This window comes from Pavona decussata, unplaced genomic scaffold (assembly GCF_977016875.1).
Source record: "Pavona decussata unplaced genomic scaffold, jaPavDecu1.1 SCAFFOLD_381, whole genome shotgun sequence".
In the NCBI taxonomy this organism is placed as follows: domain Eukaryota; kingdom Metazoa; phylum Cnidaria; class Anthozoa; order Scleractinia; family Agariciidae; genus Pavona; species Pavona decussata.
The window spans coordinates 202501-221189 of NW_028145755.1; the positions used below are offsets into that span (position 1 = coordinate 202501).

The 18689-nt window shown below is 38.7% G+C and overlaps 2 protein-coding genes across 2 annotated transcripts in view; one reads left to right on the forward strand and one right to left on the reverse strand.

The window, feature by feature from the left end:
* The window catches only part of LOC146451918 (BAG family molecular chaperone regulator 1-like), a 12835-nt gene extending 9064 nt beyond the window's left edge, over positions 1–3771 (reverse strand). The window contains exons 1-5 of the mRNA XM_085098326.1: positions 3711–3771; positions 3496–3624; positions 2058–2140; positions 1856–1969; positions 613–720 (exon numbers count right to left, since the gene is read on the reverse strand). Of these exons, the coding sequence (XP_084954452.1) occupies positions 613–720; positions 1856–1969; positions 2058–2140; positions 3496–3624; positions 3711–3750 (474 nt within the window). The 5' untranslated portion in view covers positions 3751–3771. The remainder of the gene's footprint in view (positions 1–612; positions 721–1855; positions 1970–2057; positions 2141–3495; positions 3625–3710) is intronic.
* A 77-nt stretch (positions 3772–3848) lies between these two features.
* LOC146451919 (endonuclease G, mitochondrial-like) lies at positions 3849–18200 on the forward strand. The gene is made up of 10 exons (XM_085098321.1): positions 3849–4002; positions 8983–9089; positions 9892–9971; positions 10855–10964; positions 11591–11697; positions 12222–12330; positions 13559–13595; positions 14676–14762; positions 14954–15799; positions 17292–18200. Exons 1-9 carry the CDS (start codon positions 3923–3925, stop codon positions 15113–15115), a joined length of 879 nt encoding a protein of 292 aa, XP_084954447.1. The 5' UTR covers positions 3849–3922; the 3' UTR covers positions 15116–15799; positions 17292–18200.
* The last annotated feature ends 489 nt before the right edge of the window (positions 18201–18689 follow it).

Sequence of the window (18689 nt, forward strand, 5' to 3'; positions counted from 1 at the left end):
ACCCAGCTGGGAAACACGAAGCCCAGCAGTAACAGTTTCACTTGCTGTGTATGGCAAATGTACAACAATAGTTAGTAAATCCCTTACATTTTTTTCGAAGTGAAAAAGTAAGAACACTTAAGAACACTTTCAGGCTGATTTCACCTAAAATACCCGATACATAAGAACCCAATCAGCCTGAACCCGAAAAATGGGTCTTCTTGTATAGCGGGTTTTTACTGTATGCAACTTGCTCTCCAGTATGGCAGATGTACCATGTGATCGTTAGCTGCAAAGGAGCCATTGTGGCTTAAATGGTTAAGTCCCTCTAGTGCTCAGCATGTAAATTCCCCTTGTAAACATCCACATTAATTCAACATGCCAGTTATGGGAATTATGTTCTTGCCAATTCAAAACAGCGAACAAGAATAAAATTTCAATTGTAAAATGTCAGGCTAACAGCAATTAGTACACAAGATAAACACAACATAAAACCAATCTTTTCATCCTTACAATGGTTTGATCATCAAACCAAAGTATTCATAGTCAAACAACAACTTCTCTCAACTGCCATGATAAGAAGCATTATGCAGACTGGTAAGGAGAATTGTTATGTTGAGATAACCAACTAACCAAGGCATCCAAGCTTTCAAGTGTTTTCATGAATTCCTCATTGACTCCTTGTAACTTTCTTGTTAACTTCTCAAGCGCCTTGGGCACAAGGTCTGGTGGAAGAAATCCCTGACAATATATCAACAGAAAGCAACACTTGTAAAATTGATCAGAAAACTTAGTGGCCAATCAAGACACTGCTTTGCAAAGATAACTTCTCCCCCCCCCCCCCCACCCCCTGAATGGAAAGTAAGTTCATCACAGTAATCGCAGCATTAAAGAGACTAGGACAGTGTTCCAGATAAGTGAGGGGTCTTGGGTCAAAAACCCGACAAGCCTGGCTTCTTGACCCGACAAAATGAATGGCAAACTTAAGAAGATTTAGAGAAAACCAGAGCTATTGACCCCTCAAAATTCTTCATTGACTCTCTGATTTTGAAAGTTATCTGGAACACTACTAGGAGTATTACTTCTCCCCCAAGTCAATCACAGGATACCCAGTATTAAGACCACCCCCAGATGGGCAATTCATTGCAAGGCTATCCCAGTGGATAATTTGTGCGGTTCCCTTATAATTTAATAGTTGTTCAGTGGTGAACAACCAATAAACAACCAATCCAGTCGCTTTTCTTAGCTTCAGCTCAGATTCATCGGAGTTTTTGCAGGTGGCTTTGATTTCCTTCAGGAAATGATTATGGGCAAGAAACTGTTTTCATCAAAATGAAGCACAAAGCAGTGGATAAAAGATTGGAATAATGTTTCCTGAAGGAATTCAAGTCCACAGGCAAAAATTCCAGTGAATCTGAGCTAAAACAACAAAAACCGATCTGAAATGCTCCATAGATCAGTTATGCACTGAGCGCTTCAATAATTTATTGATCATTGGTATGTTATTGAAGTAATATTAAATTCAGTTAAGTAATGTTTAAAACACGAGCAGCAGTGTTTTATCGGGATTCACAATTTCAAAATCACGAGGCGCAGCAGAGTGGCTTTAGACCCTATAAAACACGTGCTGTGAGTTTTTTGAACGGCTTCAAAAACATTTCTGGAAAAGCGTGTGTCAAGAGAGTTCATAACAATGATGCTTTTGTGAACGACTTGGAAATTAGCATACGAGAAAAACATTAAACACCGCATACTAATAAGGAGGAGGTTTTATCGTGTTTTAAAACCACTGCACGTGATGTTTTATCGACCATTTGATAGGTCAATAGGCTTATGAATTAACAATGAGTTTTTGAAATTAATTTAACAACTCAACCTTTTCTATTCCACTGAGTTCTTCTACATTTTCATTTAGTCTTTTTTCAATATCATCGGTCTTTTTTTCGGTGGCTAATATGACTTTCATGTTTTCCTCTTCAAGTGGGTCAAACTAGAAAGAAAATCAAAGCATTACACTAACAATGATTATTAATTGTTACATAAAATATTTTTGAGTTTGATTATATCCAGGCACTGACCTTTTTTCCAATCAACATTACTTTACTTCCTTTCTTTATTCCAAGTGATACAAGAGGCTGTGTGAAATCTGTTAAAGAGTGACCTAAAACAAAGAGCATTTTAAAATGCTTATGGCGCATTCTAAATAATTCCAATAAGATCATATAATTATGTAGAACTCCAGTAAACAGTTACAAATAAATTAACAGCCCTTTTATATTCTTTCAAAACATCACCAGTTTATTAAGCACCATTGGGCCCTTAATTTGTAAATAGATTAATGCTAAAATAAAGATTTTTATTCAGGTATTGTAAAGTCATATATAACTGACAACACTTGAAGGACCCTTTTTCCTGTGCAATCTTGCAGGACCATGAACCTTAGGATCCCATTTCTAGAGTGTTTTTCTAATAGTTAAAGTTTTGCTTGGGCCCTGCCTTAAGGTGGCCGAACACAGTTTGCGCGCGCTTTACAGATTCTTTTAGTGATGCTATTAAGCGCGCGCTAGGGTTGTGGTACGTAAATACAGCGGTCGATAAAGTGATCCCTCAGTTTCACATGAAATGGATAATAAAGGTAAGTTTTGATCCTAAATAACTAAGTTTCTTGTTTCTAGACTCTTTTTCTTTTCTTTCCGAGCAAAAAAGTCATTCACCAAGACCTTTTGCATGCTTTACAACTTTGCCATGAAACCCAATTAAAGCCACGCATGCGCATTTGACCAAAAAATTGCGACTGGTTGTTTTCGTGGAAATGAACTGTTTTCTAAGGAACCGCTCATTAGAATTTTGTAAAATTTGGCATGAAAATAGTTCCCTAAAAGCATAACTCGCCTACAAAGAGAAACCTAAATCTAACAGAGGATATCTTCACAAAACATTAAAATGCAAAATCAATATTTACAGGAGATCTGTCTGTTAAAATTACATGAAAATAGTGCAACTGTGTCAGTGTTTTGTGAGTTTATCTGGATACAAAAAATGAAAAAAATCTAATGAGTACATTTTTCTAAATGAAAACGGTACTTAGCTCGACAAGACGTACGAAAATCCATTCTTTCTTAGTTAGTCTGACACCATACCAATTTTGGGCGCCCAGAAGTACATAGTTTCCAAATAACGTCTTCTAACACCTGTACACTAAAAAACTGTATTCGGCCACCTTAATATGCACATGCAAGACAGAAGGGTCTTCTCACAAAGTGGGAGTTTTGGGGGGCGGGAGGATTCTAATGCTGACCTCTGGATTAAATGATATTTCCCTGGTCAGCAAAAAGGGGGTTTAACTTGGTGTAAGAGCCTGACAGGGTTTTATTTTTGCGTTTCCTTCTCTGTATTGTTTTGACGTTTTTGTTTCGTTTGTTTTACATCAGCTGAGTTAATTACCCAAAAAGGAGAAGATGGAAAATGATAAGGATGCTTGATTTACACATTTTCCTAGTTTATAAGCTTACGTACCTTTAAAAATGAGCCGCTGAGACCCGCGTGGAACTTCTGCCAGCTGAACCGCAAGATTCGCTAAATCCTCAACAGTAGGGCCTTTATCACTGTCATTGACGGGCAATTCAACTGCAAATTTCTTTGAACCTGCAGTAACATTGTACGACTAAGTTATGGCGCAGTATTAATCATAAATCTATCTGAAAAATAATCGATTATTAGAGTGCTCTCACCATGAACTAACGTAAACTTTAGGACCCCTTCATCCGCCATATTGTATTTATGTCCCCAGACTCCGCGGACAAAATCAAACGAAATGAAAGCGAAAACGAGGGCGCATGCTTTTACTGTCAACCGCTACATGACAATAGACTGATCGTGTATTCATATTGGCAATGTTTCTCTTTCACCCACGACTTGCGGGTTGGAGGAATTTTGTGAACCGATGCGTCGTTTATTATCAGTCCCCGTGGTTTCATTAGTAGCTGTTGGAATTGGAGGGACCCTTGGAGTTTTTTTTGAAAGGTAGCAGTGGCTTGAAATGTGTTAAATTTAATATGCAAAGCAGCTTCAAGGTAGCTTCCAGACCTTCCTGCCTGCCCTCTGATAATGTCTTTAATTCCTAATTCTTTCGTCTTGGCCCTATAAACTATAACTGTATGAAGCCTACCAATTTTTCTTTCATGTGAACTCCTTTTTATATCCCAAACAGCAGATTTTAATTTTGTCACACAATCCTATCCACTACTTGGGAAAGAGTGTGTGACCAGACCAAAGACTGTCACGTAAGGGGTTACACACATATTCTGCAGTAGTTAGTTGGTGGTTCTGTTGAACCACTAACAAGCGGTGCATTCTGTCATATGATTAATTTCCTGAAACAAATTGAAGGGCTGAGAGCATAACCGACCTATGTTGAATATTTTTAGGCTGTTTTTCGATTTTGCTTGGATTTGTCTGAATTTTTGCATGCAACATGCAATTCGATTGAAGAACATATTCCAATATTTTTTTTGGCCATTCATCTTGAAAAATAGTGGCAAAGTGTTTGCCAATGCTTGAAAGCAGTGTGGCTATTTGCTTGCCAAGTACCTTAGGCATCTCTCTGTCTTTCATCACAGTCAATCCATTTTGGATCGGCCATTCACCTAGGATATGTCACCGAAACAAATTGATTGTTAGAGCATGGAAGAAAGCTGTACAGGAACTTGACAATAGTCTATTTTACAGTTGTGTGCTTAGTGACGTGGTCTAAGATTGGAAGTGAGGCTGGGGGTGACCTTGTTTTGTCACAAAACACACTGCTTTCCATATATAGATTATGCTGTTCTTATGCCAACTAGTTTGTATTAACATATGAAAAACAGTGAGGTTTGTATCAAAACAAGGTCCCCCCCAGTCTCGCTTCCAATCTAAGGCCAGGTAACTGAAAAAAAAAAGGCCTATATTTGCAATAGACCAGAGTTTAAGAGTGGAAACAAGAAGCAAAGTACTTTGAGAAAGTCAATATTGGACTTTTCCTGGTGTAATTTCCTTTACAGTGGAGTACTTAATATGATTTATTTTATATTTACAACCTGTCTCGTTTTAATCTGGACATAGAGTTACATTTATGCTAATTATGATAACAATATGAATGATAAAACTGCCAGTCTAGTTGGACTGATACTACAACTTCGGACACAACTTTCCACTGCTGCAAATGGCTGGACAGCATTCGCCGTAATCAAGCAACAAATATTTATCCGAGCGTATGATGTTTCATTTACTCAGTGGCACTACAAACTGTAGAAAAGCCTGTGAGAACTCACAATCAAGATGGCAGCCATGTTGCGCACTGAATGCTTGTTTCCAAATCATCCTTGTAGTGGTCCACAATGTTATTTGGATATAATCCACATACTGTCAACGTTCTACTCACATACCGCTAAGAATCAATTGCTTACAGTCACTGGTTAGAAAACAAGTGATGAAGAATAGCTACATAATTCCTGTTTGGCATAAAGAAATGTTTTTCCAGATAATATGTTTAACAAGGGTTATTCTGAAAACTAAGCCGATTTTATTGGTAAAAGCCGAAGAAAAAGGCACATTTTGTTTGTCAGTTGTTTTCGCTCTGATGGTTGATTGACAACTGAAGGTGAGAATGGACAGGCCAGACCCGCTTTTTTACCGGAAGATCCTGTTTAACGTGAACCATAGGTCTTAGGCATTATAACTACAGTCGAAGCTCTCGTAAGCGACCACCTCGGGAATTGGAAAAAGTGGTCGTAACTAGAGCTGATCGCTTACGTCCTTACGGGAATGCAATCTCGAAAGAGACCAAGAGCTGAAAGCTGGTCACTTACCAGAGCTTTTGGCCAGCTTTCTAGCTCGGTCTTAGGGTTACACTCTTGATCCAGCGGTAAATCATCTTGAATTTTAGATTCGAGGTCTTAATCTAAGAACATTATTAGACAGTGCTGTATTACTGTAAATGTGATCACGAAGTGTATACTTTTATTAAAGAGTTGCCGTAATACGTAACAGAATCTTTGAGTGGTCACTTACGAGTCGGAGAGCTTAAAAACAAAGGAAAAGACCAGTTGGGAATTCCCCCAAAAGTGGTCGCGGTCGCTTACGAGAGGCTTTTGATTACAGAGTTTAAGTGACAATTCAAACGGGGTTTCACAGTGCTGGTCGTAACTGGAGCTGGTTGCTTACGAGAGTGGTCGCAAGGAGAGCTTCAACTGTATTATATTTTAATAAATTTTAATAATCATAATCGTTTTTAAATCGCCATTTGTTCTTTAATTGTATGCGATCTGGAAAATTTTATTAACGTCGACAGATTATTTTCGTACCTATTTTTTTGTTACGATATTTACTAATTCCATCAATGGGCTCGCCAGTTTCTGACGATATTTACTTATTTTAGCAATGTGTTTTCCAACTTCCTACGATATTAAAGAAAAACCCAAGAAATCTGAGTTGGAAATCAAATAGACCACAAAATTTCCGGAAATTCCGGGAAATTTCAGCTTTATCTCCAGAGGTACTCCTTTTTTGCCATTCAGGACAGAAAACGGTCTCAAAATTCTCCATCATTTGTCATTTTTCCCGTTTCTAGTCTCCTACATGTATCTAAAAAAAGCATCTGGCATTGTAAATGGAAAGCGCCTTTCGGCTGGTATACCGGTTTTTTTTTTTAACAAAATTAGACTTTATTTTCAAGAACACATTACTTACATTATATTACAATGCTTTCACTACAGATTACTTACACTACTAACAATACAAAACTCTATTTGCCATTAAAATAGTGTTGCAAACATACAATTTCTTAGCTTAATTACTTACAATGTGAGTATACCGGTTTAAGGAAAAATCTTACCGTTATTCAACGGTGATCTCAACCAGTTTTTTTGTACAGATGGTTAACAGCCAATGTTATGAGTTATAGGTTAAACTAGTAAGAAGTTTCAGTAAACAGTTGAATTTGGCCGGGTGATCAATAACAATACAACAACAATACTTTATTTACCCACGCTACATCTAGGAGTGATAAAAACTCGTTAAAACATGTGCGTGAAACGAAAAGCATAAAAAAGAAAAGAAATAATTTAAAAATTACTTAAATCAGTTTCTGTATACGTAAAGAACACACCCTATATTTACGTAATATTTAAATTTGCCATTTTATGCTGTGAATCAAGTGATTGACTGATTTTCAAGCTGTCTGGGATTTGGCAGCTTTGTTTTCGTAATTTTCATTGAGAGAGAGGATATCCTCTGACGGAAAATAATCATTCCTTGCAATATTGCTGCTTAAAATCGGTATCCCGGAAAGGAATTAATTTCTTCTCTTGAAACGTTTTGTTTTCATGAATAGATGAAAATAATTTTGACGGAAGAAGGAGAACGTAAGGCTAATCTTGTGTTGGTCAGTGCAAGAATTTTCAACGAAAATAATTTTTCGCGACAAAGTACAGCTTTGTTGAATTGTCTGTGCAAGCTGAGACTCGTTAACTTGTAGCCGTGACTGAAAACCTGTCATACTTGCGACTTTGTTTTTTGGCCTAAACGTACGAACAAAGAGCTTTTTATCCTTTATCATTAGACCTTACAACCACACGTATAAGACGGGAACGAAAACAACCCTCTTCATAACTCCTAGGATATTAGAGCTGACGGCTATGACGTTCAGGAATAGATAGTACATCCAAAGATGTTTGCAATGATGTACGCAGCGGGAAGTGATGATGTCTTATGACGTGGGAATTACATCATGAGTTCCACACGGCGGCCATCTAAGATTTCCTCAAACTTCGGAAATCTCTGTAATTGTCCAAAATGTGATCACAACCAACGCAAGACAATAAATGGTCTAAAAAACATGAAAGTTAATTTAAGCCAGTAATTTTAATTCACTTAAAATAGGGATATTCCTTTTCCCGAAAAAACTGGCGGTCAAAATTTGGTTGCTATGGTAACATGAAACCCACTGGACAGTGTGATACTACATCAAATTGTCCCCAGATAAATTTCGGAGTAAGTCAGTAAATTTGGTGGTGCTTTCTCGAATATTAAAAACGTTGTAAACGTTCAAAGTCGGCGTTGGAAGAATCCACCCCTTGTCTAAAGTCTTCTTCAAACCGAATTTCGCGTTTAATATCACGGTAATCTATAATTTTGATGTGGGCCAGGCAACAAAAAACAATTGACAACGTTGGAAAGAGCAACCTAAAGTTAGGAAAAATGCCAAATTTGTAAGTCTTGTTTTTGAAATTGCGAAGATATCCTTCAAGGCATCTATCAACCAACTACCTGCCCGCCTACCCGTCCATCCGTTCATTCACCTCCCAGTCAGCAGCTATCCATCCATTTTGTCCACCTGCTGGTTGGCCTTTCCGTCCGTCTGCCTTTTCACCCTTGAGGTTATTAAAAATAATTAGAATCCAATCAAAAATGGGAAGATGGATCAATTTGATCCATGCAGGAATCGGCCATTTATCCGTCCATCTTTCCATCCACTCACTCACTCATCCATCCGTCCATCTTTCATCAAATTTCTTAACTTGTTTTATGTAACTTTCTGTCCATCCACTCATTTCTCCATCTATTCATACCTTCAGTTTAGTTTAACTCTCCACATAAATCTAACAGCTTGGGAAATCAGAGTTTTCTGGTGCTCATTCAGTCGCTTAGTGGGTAAAATGTTCAAGACTAGTACCTTATGTTATAACCAACAAATTATTTATTTACTTATATATTTATTGCGTTTGACGTTAGGAGGACGCATACTATTCGTATCGCTTCTTTCTGGATACTGTATGATTTCAGGGTTTTGGCGTTATCTTGGACTGACTGAACACGCGCCTTGATTTCATGCTAGAGCTTTGAATCGTGCTGGCTAAGTGAAGTCCCGCAGGTTGACTCGCTTCGATCTGGATGCCATGAGATCGAACGCACTTTACTAATCCATGATTATTACTAGTTCAATTTCTATTTTTTTTTATTTCTCAGAAAGAGGCAACACCATGGTGTTTTCTCAGTTGTATATGCCAAAAAGGACAAAGTGGACGGTCCTGGTCAAACCAGGCAGATGGAAATAATGAGATTTGGATATCCTGGTAAGGATACTACCAAGGGATGCGGGTATGGTCAACAGAAAATATTCAATAGAGGATTTTCTAGCTTTATTATCTTCTTCACAGTGTTTTGCCTGTAGTACTCAGGAACGAGTAACTCGTTAGGTTAGCTTTAGGCCATTTGTAAATTTTACTTCACAATCTTAGTATCAATTTTAGTAGGTAATTTAATTAAGCTAGTTTTTAGCCGCATTTAACATTTGTTTCATTTTTTTTTCTTTTTAGAATGTTTACATTTTTTTGGAGAATATTCTTTGTATGGGAATTTAGTTTCCCCCAATTATTCTCCGGTCATGCGCTTTTTATAACTTTTGAAATTTCATTTTTTTTATTGTACATATACTAGCATGGCAAAGCATTATTAAACATTAAACATTATCTGTAGTTTAGGATTTTTATTAATGAGCAATATTTTTTTTACTTTGGTTTTTGTACCAAACAATGATGATTATACTTATTTTATGACAATGATAGTGTGAATTCTTGGGAAAATGTTTGGATAGCCTGCTAGAAGAGCGTTTCTTTCTAGCAAGTCTTTTAGCAGGTACGAAGTCGTTCCCATCCCTAGTATTTCACGTAGTCGGATTCTTTACTCTCTCTCGGGATAGCAAACAAGCCGACTACGCGAAATACAAGAGACGTGAACGACTTCGAACATGCTAAAAGACTTGCCAGAAAGAAACGCTCTGCCAGCAGGGTAATTTTTGGTATAATTAATAAAGTTTTGTTATCATTATACTAATATTAGTACAAAAGTCAGATATTGTTATATTTTCCACATTAGGGTTTGAGAATATCAAGGCTAAGGATGATTATGTTCTTTCCTACAATCGACGTCTAAGGCTTGCTAACTGGGTTGCTGAGGTAATTACGCCTTTGTTTACTACACTGCCCCTTGAGCGAGAATTTCAAAGGTTTTAAGTGGTAATTGTGCGGTTTTTGTACCATTTTGATTTGACAGCTTACATGTGATCAAATTGTCTAAAATTGCATGACATAGCCCCCTTCAATTTCAAAGGGTTCAAAGATGATTGTTATTATATTATTAGAGCGGTTTTCAATTGAGTGTCGAAAGTAATTTGGCGTTTGCTTTAGTTTTGCATTACTACGCTCTGTGATCTGTTAACAAAACTCGCGCCACTTTCTCAACCAATGGGAATCCAAACCAAAACCAATCGTGTTTTCGACGCACGCGTTTCCCCGCGCTTGACACCAGTTACATGTATTTACTTCCAATTCTGATTGGCTGTGTTGTTTACATCTGCTGCGATTGGCCAGAGTAATTACTTTGGTTTTGGTTTTACGACACTCAATTGGAAACCGCCCTATTACCAGACTATTGCTCAACTGATTACTTTGGTCGAGTTTGAGGTACGAACTTTTGTCAGCCTCACATTTTACTAGCGTTAAGATAAAGTGGAACCAAAGCTTCATCAGTTCTAGAAGTATAAAATCTTCCAATATGTCACAAAACGTCGGCCTGTTCTCTGTTGAAAACTAAGTGCCAGTGTGTGTGTGGTCCAAAATAATTAATTCAAAATGGCAACAAAATAGTACATTCATGACAGCCAGTCCACATAAGTCACCGACTAGACCACAGAATACCCAACAGATTAGAATTAGCTCTCTTTACGTTGAACGCAATTATTATCACAGTACAAATGATGGTGGTGTTACCATCCCCGGCCTGATGTAAACAAGTCACCTTAGTTGATTACATATTTGCTGTTATATCCTTTCAATTTAGCATTTGACAGCAAGGAATGTTTACAACAGAGATCTTGACCGAGGAAGGTGTGATTTTTCACAGGACCCATCAGTCCATCCTTTGTTTTCAGCAACCAATGATGACTACTGGTTTGTGTTTAAAGTAGTGTTAAAGAACGGCATTAAATCTGAAATATCTTAAATCTGCCGATGTGCAGCGTAAGAAACTGGGAATTCACAGGGTGATTGAAAATGTTCTAGGGGAGCAGGGATAGCACAGTGGTGAGAGCACTCACCTCCCACGAGAGTGACCCAGGTTCGATTCCCGACATTGACGTCATACGTGGGTTGAGGTTGTAGTTGGTGTTCGTCCTTGCAACGAGAGTTTTCTCCGGGTACTCTGGTTTTTCCCTCTCCTCAAAACCTAACATTCCCAAATTTCAGTTTGATTTGGATTATTGTGGAGTAAAAAGTAAAACATTTGATGCGAAATGTCATCCAGTGTGCCCATGATTTCTTGCAAAAATGATTTTCATGGGTAATGTATTGAAAATGAAAACAATGATTATAATCAGCATCAAGCAACGTGACCCCTTTAAGGACGGTGCCTACTAAGACAGGAATATTTTTTTCGCAATTTTATAGCTATGCGGGAAAAGCAGATACTAGACAGTGCTATTGGAATCCAAAAAGAACATGAGGGTAACCACGCATTTTACGTTGAATCTGATGATGACTAACGTTCTTTGCTTATTGCTTTGCTTTGGGTATTTTAGGAAAAGTGGATATGACAGGGGTCATCTTGCTGCAGCAGCCAATCACAGGTCTTCTCAGGATTCCCTGTGTGCTACGTTCTTCCTTAGTAACATGAGCCCACAAGTTGGTGAGATTTTAGGAACCTTCAGATTTCAGTACAAGTACAAGACTGAGTACGAGTATGACTTTTCAGCACTTTTGATCACTTCCGTCAGTGTTTTGTTCAATTGCATCTTATGTTTAACTTTAGGTCGATATTTTTTTTATTTCCCTAAAAAGTGAATGTTTGCATGTGGCCTTCAGTTGAATCAAAGAACACCACTTTGTTTAAATTTTTTTTTCGCTCTAAAGCATCAATCTTTTTCCCCCGCTTTTTTCTTTGCTTTTCTTTTGATAACTCAATATTTTTTGGCCTTCATTTTTTTTTTTGAAAACTGAGCATAAACCAGTGGAAAAAAACAGAGTGTTTTTCTCTGACTTAACTGAAAGCCACGCACAAAAATTCAGGCACTTTAGAATGAAACCAAAACTCAACCAGAACTTCAACTTATGACGGTCATACACTTAGCCGTTCAATTTTTTCACTCGTTGTGTGCCCTCAGTGGTGACCATAATTTTAAACTGAATGGTAAACTTCTTTCGTTGACGCAGGTTCCGGGTTTAATCGTGATGCTTGGGAACACCTTGAAAGCTATTCACGCCGTTTAACGAGGTCTTACATGAATGTTTATGTTATAACTGGGCCACTTTTCTTACCAAAGTAAGTGCAGGAAATTTGAAAATCTTATTTTTCTGTGCTTCATTTTTTGGGTTGAGGGCTTGAGTCAGCAGAGTTAGCACGTTGCTTTATTCTTTTCACAAACTCACGAATAATTCTTAAGCCCATTGACCTATCAAATGGTCGATAAAACATCACGTGCAGTGACTTTAAAACGCGATAAAGCCTCCTCCTTATTAGTATGCGGTGTTTAATGTTTTTCTCGCATGCTAATTTCCAACGTTCACAAAAGCATCTTTGTACTAGTTATGAACTCTCTTGACACACGCTTTTCCAGGAATATTTTTGAAGCAGTTCAAAAAACTCGCCGCACATGTTTTATCGGGTCTAAAACCACTTGGTTTTAAATTCTGATAAAACACTGCTGCCCGTGTTTAAAACATGACATAAAAGCCTAAGCAACTGGAACAAGTAGAGGGCGTTTGTGGATTTTTTTTTTTGGTGCCTGTTTGAACTAAAACCAAAGAAATAAATGAAGCACTAACTTCTGTCTTGTCTTAGCCTCTTATGCAGACATTCTTTGTCACGTCACGTCACATACTCAACCCACACACGTCTTATAACCATATTAAAGTCCACCATTTTTTCCCATAAAAATTAAAATCGCGATCACTTCCGGTGTATAGAAACTATAAACTGGCCTGTGATTGGTCGGCGGCCCGCGAACGGAAGTGGCCGATCTCTTAAGCGGACATTCGTGGTGAGGAGTAGGTGACGTGACAATCAGGAGGAATGCGTGACGTGGCGAGCTAGAGAATTCTTGCGTTGGAGGCTAGTCTTGTTTCCGTTCTGCGAGTTTTTAGGAATATTTTAGAAAAATTAAACACATACCTTAAGATTGATACACGAATCAGCACAGGAAATTATTGAGATATCAAGTTGAACACAAGTAGAAAAACCAGTTGCAGATCTCCATCAGTGAGACATATTGAAATTTTCATAGATGTTTTATTTGAAGTTAATGCCACAGGCATGCTTGGTGAAAAAAAACTCACGATTTCTCCCGTCGAGAGTCGAACCTAAGGCCTTCCGATTACTAGTTCGGATTCTCTACCACTGAGCTACAGGAGACCCGTGGTAGTAAGGTCGTTAAAAACTCCCACGAGTCTCCCGTAGCTCAATGGTAGAGCATCCGAACTAGTCATCTTTCACACTTTAAAACGTCGACTTGTGGTAAGCCTTTATGTTCTTTTGTACTTTTTCGTTATAGATTTGAAGCAGATAATCAGCTTTACGTGAAATATAAGGTAAGCAGTCGTGACTGTAGTGTTAATTCCTTCACGTGCCCAGTTATACCAACAAGTCTTCATATTAAATGTTTTATCAACAAGCTGACATAAAATGAAGACAGGTTTATTTTTTACCTCTTAGCCAATTGTAAAAACTTTAAACATTCAGCGTCCTTTGGCTGCCTCCTATTCCTTAATCATGAAAATTGCAAAACAATAGGCCGTTTCGAAAGTGGGGCTTAGTGTAAAGCTTTTCACGTAAAAGTAAGTTTTTTTTTGCATATGAACGAAAGCACACGTTCATGATAAAAACTATGCACAAAGCCTCGCTTTCATAATGAGGTTCAAAGCAACTCGGAAATTGTCTATTTTGAAACCCTTTTTTCTTTATTTCTCTGTAAATAGCAAAAAAGAACAGCAGATTTGGTAACAGTGTAGACCAGTGTTCTGTGATATTAGCGACCTTGAGGTCTGTTTTCTGGTATAAGATTGAGTTCTAGTACGACTTTCAGCTGATTTCAAGCTAGACACGCTCAGACCTCTCGCTCGTTCTTGTTGCTTGTCAGCAGATTAGGAGACCCAAGAAACAAGACCCATGTGACAAGTATTGACCTAGACCACGCAAAGTAGATTTGAAAAGTCGTACTCGTACGCACTCTCGTACTTATAGTCAAATCTGAAACGTCTCGATGCCGGTTACAATTGAGGGAAACAAGAATGATTTTGTAAGCAAAAAAGGGATTCTCAGCAAACCGAGAGATAGTGCTAAGGATTGGTTGATAAAATCTGGGAAGCAGGGATGGCACAGTGGTAAGAGCACTCGCCTTTAACCAGTGTGACCCAGGTTCGATTCCCGGAGTTGACGCCATATGTGGGCTGAGTTTGTTGTTGGTTGTCGTCCCTGGTTCGAGGGTTTTTCTCCGGATTCTCCGGTTTTCCTCCCAGCAAGTCCAAATCTCCGGTTGTTTTTCTCCAAATCTAGTGAAATTACTAAGCATTATGAAGACACTTATTTTTTTCTCAACAAAAAGCTCCTAGATTAAAACGTGACCCTTCTACTTTACTTTGTATTTGTTTTTCTTTGTTTTGACTATCCAGCTGATTGGTAGAAACCGTGTAGCTGTTCCTACGCACTACTTCAAAGTTATCCTGGGAGAGACCAACAATAACCAGTTAGAAATGCAGGTGAGTGCGACCATCTTTTGAGTGAGTTGTCGAGGAATTATAGTAGTATAGTATACATCGTTTGGCCTCTTTTTTAGGGTGGAATGAGGTTGAATACTTTCATATGATCTCAGAGAGGCAGAGATGCCTCGACAGTTTACACCAAAAACTGCAAAACCCATACTGATGACATTCCTTCTTTCTCTTTGCAGTGCTATATCTTACCTAATCAACCAATCAACGAGAAAACACTGCTGCACATGTTCCAGGTACCGGTAGAAACGATTGAGAAGGCCTCGGGACTAGTTCTTTTTGATCAAGTGCCCCGCCATAGAATTCGGCAGATTCAACCGAAAATTCCCCTCAGCAGCTGACGAAAAAGAAATGGAAAGCGAAAACCTGGTTTTTATGCTCTGCGTGAATTCAAGGATTTTGGTCAGCGGTAAGCTGATCAACATGGCCGCAAGTCGATATAAGCGTATATAGAGTGTTTTCATGGCTGCCATGTTGGAAGAGCCAAACATTTAAAGATATTTGGATTGTTTGGGGGGACACTGAATGCGATGATAATAGCCAACGTCGCCCCAAACCTTCTCACAATCGCTTGGGCAGCTACTCCCGACCCAGGCTATCACTCTTTTTCAAAGTGGGCTATATGGCTGCCGTGAACACACTCTTTATATAAGAAATTTTCTTCCTTGACCTAGATTGATTTACTTTATGGACTAATTCTTTTCTCTTTGTACATTTGTTTTTATCTTACTACGAATACTAAGTTACCCTCGTAATTTAGCTTTCCTGGTTTAGTCATTAATCAGTAACCATAAGCAATTAACCTTTGCTATTTGCATATTATTCAAAGACACTCGGTTGAGAAAAAAAGGTAAAATACCATGAACGATAAGGCCCAACAGCATTATGGGAAGCGCATGACCTGTGAGCTTATTTGCACTCTCATTCAGTCTTAGAAAATAAAAACGCGTAGTTTTTAGGGCTTAAAATGTACGAAAAAATACGAAATATACGTTACTAATTTGATCACCCCATAATTCCACAGGGTTGTAGCTAAGAAATTTGTCTGCCGGTTAGCTGAGAAATTGAGCCGGCTAAAGAGCGCGAGGTGCCTTCTGCCGTCGGCGTAGCCGACGGAGGGGTAGGTATGCGAGGGGGTCGCCCCCTCCCATTAGGGGGGTCTGGGGGGCCTCCCCAGGAAATTTTGAAAATCTAAATTCAATTTGGTGCACTCTGGTGAAATCTAGGGGCTCTTTTATGCAAAAAGAAACAACCATTAAAGAGAAGTTCAGCTATGGTGTCGCAGTTTGAAACGGGTGGTACAAAGATTCACCCTGAATTTATTCAAAATTTTCTCCCTCGCTTTGACGTTTCCATATTTCGATTCCTTCGTGTGGTTTTCGTTGTTTGGCGTTCCTTGAACTCTCTACCAGGTCTGTTCACTGTGCCCCTAAGGAGAATGACAGACCTGGCTTCTGAGCAGACAGTGCTTTGTTTTACTTCAGTTCGTCAATCTATGCTATTGTCTTAATTCTCTTTTTGGTGAGATCACTAGAAGAATAGTTCTTTATTTAAACACGGTAAAATCCATCAGGAGTATAAAAATTAGAAATAACCTAACTCTCCTAAACAAAATTCGAAACCTAACTACAACTAATCTAATCTAACTAAAACCCGTTTTTCATGAATGCCGTGTATACTCTAACATTAAAAATGAAAATACGTGCGTAAGATTTTCAACATTTACTTAACATTAAAGTAATGAGAACGAAAGCTACATCGCTTTCCATTCGTTCCGAAAAGATAAGTGCTTTTAAGTTTGCACTACTGAATATCAGAAAATCGATTCTTATAAACGCTTAGAACTGCAAACAAAACAGCTGTCCACTCGGTCGTTCAGCTGTTCATCCAGTTTCGCGGGTTCATTCACTCGGTTTCTCGTTCGTTCGTTTTCGCCGGCGAGCACTCGGCGGACCGTTTACGTTTCTGGTTTGTTCAGTTGTTCCTCCGTTTGCCAAGTTCTTCTTGCTATTCATGAGCATAAACATGTTCTAAGCAATAAAATTTAACCAATTAAGAGCTGTATTAAAACAGTTTACGAAGAAGTTCCTTCATGTTTTTTTTCGCTGTCATGCTACAGAGAAAGAGTTCTTCTTTCTCCGATCTGACACAAATACCTGGTAACAAACTTGTTCCCAATCTTTCGCAACGCCTTGAATGCGGGGGCTACCAAGCTTCGTGTTGACAAGATAGCGGACGCAGAAAACGGAAAGAGGACACGGTAAACAAGTTCTCAAAACAAGACTTTATTTCAATTACTTTATGGCATCGATACTCAAGGTAGTCAGGAGTTTATTCAACCTTTTCACTTAAAATATATTATTCTAAATCGAACAATTGCTTGTGGGTAACTAAAGAACTGTTCATTGCCCTTTTAACTGAGTGCTTGCCACCCAAAATTCAGCCGGCGATGACCTCTTTCCCAGCCGGCGAATTTCGCCGGCAGCCGGCGCTTAGCGACAACCCTGATTCCATCAGATGGCATCGTTTACAATACACACTTTGCACGGGAAAACGTTTTTTCAATCGAGTGTCCACAAATTAGTAGAGAGATTTATTCGGGCGCCGGATTGACTTCACGGCAAACCGCTAACGTCAGATTCGCGTTTTTGTTTCGTCAAATAAAATTAGCTAATTGATGAAAACCGCGGCATTAATTCTGGCCTTTGATGCTAACGTGAAACTACTCAACTTCACTTAGAAACAGAAGACAGAGCGAGCGGCAAACGTAGGGCAATCGTGGTCACTATTCTGTGAACTAAAAGGGTAACCAATTCGGAGTATAAACGGAGCTGAAGTTCCTGCCATGCGCAGTACCCTCAACTTCATTCCCAGGGTCTCTCCTCTTCAAAATACTAGAGAGATTAAGAATCGCGTTTACGGCAAACGGCAAACCTGAGATTGCAATTGAAATAAAGAGTACAAAGAAGAGAATAGTGCAAACTAATTCTGGCCTTTGATGCTAACGAAAAACGTATTCGATTTGACAGAGAAACTGAAAACAGCAAGCGGCAAATAAAAGATAAACATGGTCACGTGGTCATATCTCACGTTTGCCGTAAACGTCATTCTTAACCTTTCTACTGACGGCAGACTGATCCCAACGGCAGAAGTGACGAGCTTGATAGAATAAACAACAAAGGCTAGAATAACTGAAATATAATTGTTTTAAAAAAACAAATTTTTGCCCGATATTTCGGTTTGCAATACAAATCTTCCTCGGGGGCTGAACGAAAAAGAAAAGTGAGAAACATAAAAGGATCGTTACAAATGAAGATTAAAAAAAAAAAATGCGTGACAATGATTGGTTGTTTAGGACTAAGTTACAAGTGTGATAGGGTGCAATGTTTTGGCTTTGTTGATTAAATGAGCTTCACGAGCCTTTCTTACTGAGTCACGTTTGCTGCGTATAAGTTCAAGCGGGATTAGGTGGACGTCGTTGATTGAGTGGCCGGGTTGGTTGAAATGTAGCGAGACAGGAGTAGGGTTGATCAGTTGATGTTAATTCAGCAAAGATCTGCGGTGTTCCCCGAAACGTTCATTGGGTTGGCGCTGTCTCCCCAATGTATTGAGACCGGCACCTCTTACATTGGATTAATATGTAGTCAGTAATTTTACGTGTTTCGTTAGTAGTGAAAAAAGTGTAGTTCGTTTGACCTTCTTGGAGAAATAAGCAAGTTAGGCATCGTGGGTGGTTGCATTTATGAATTCCAGCGGGGTCATTGATTGGAGGGCTTGTTTTGAGGTAACTCGGAATGGACCAGGAGATCACGAAGACTTGCGTTACGTTTGTAGGCAATAACTGGTGGATGAGGGAAAGCTCGTTTGCGGTTGGCGAAGGACTGGGGGATGTTGATATGTTTCTTCACAGTAGAT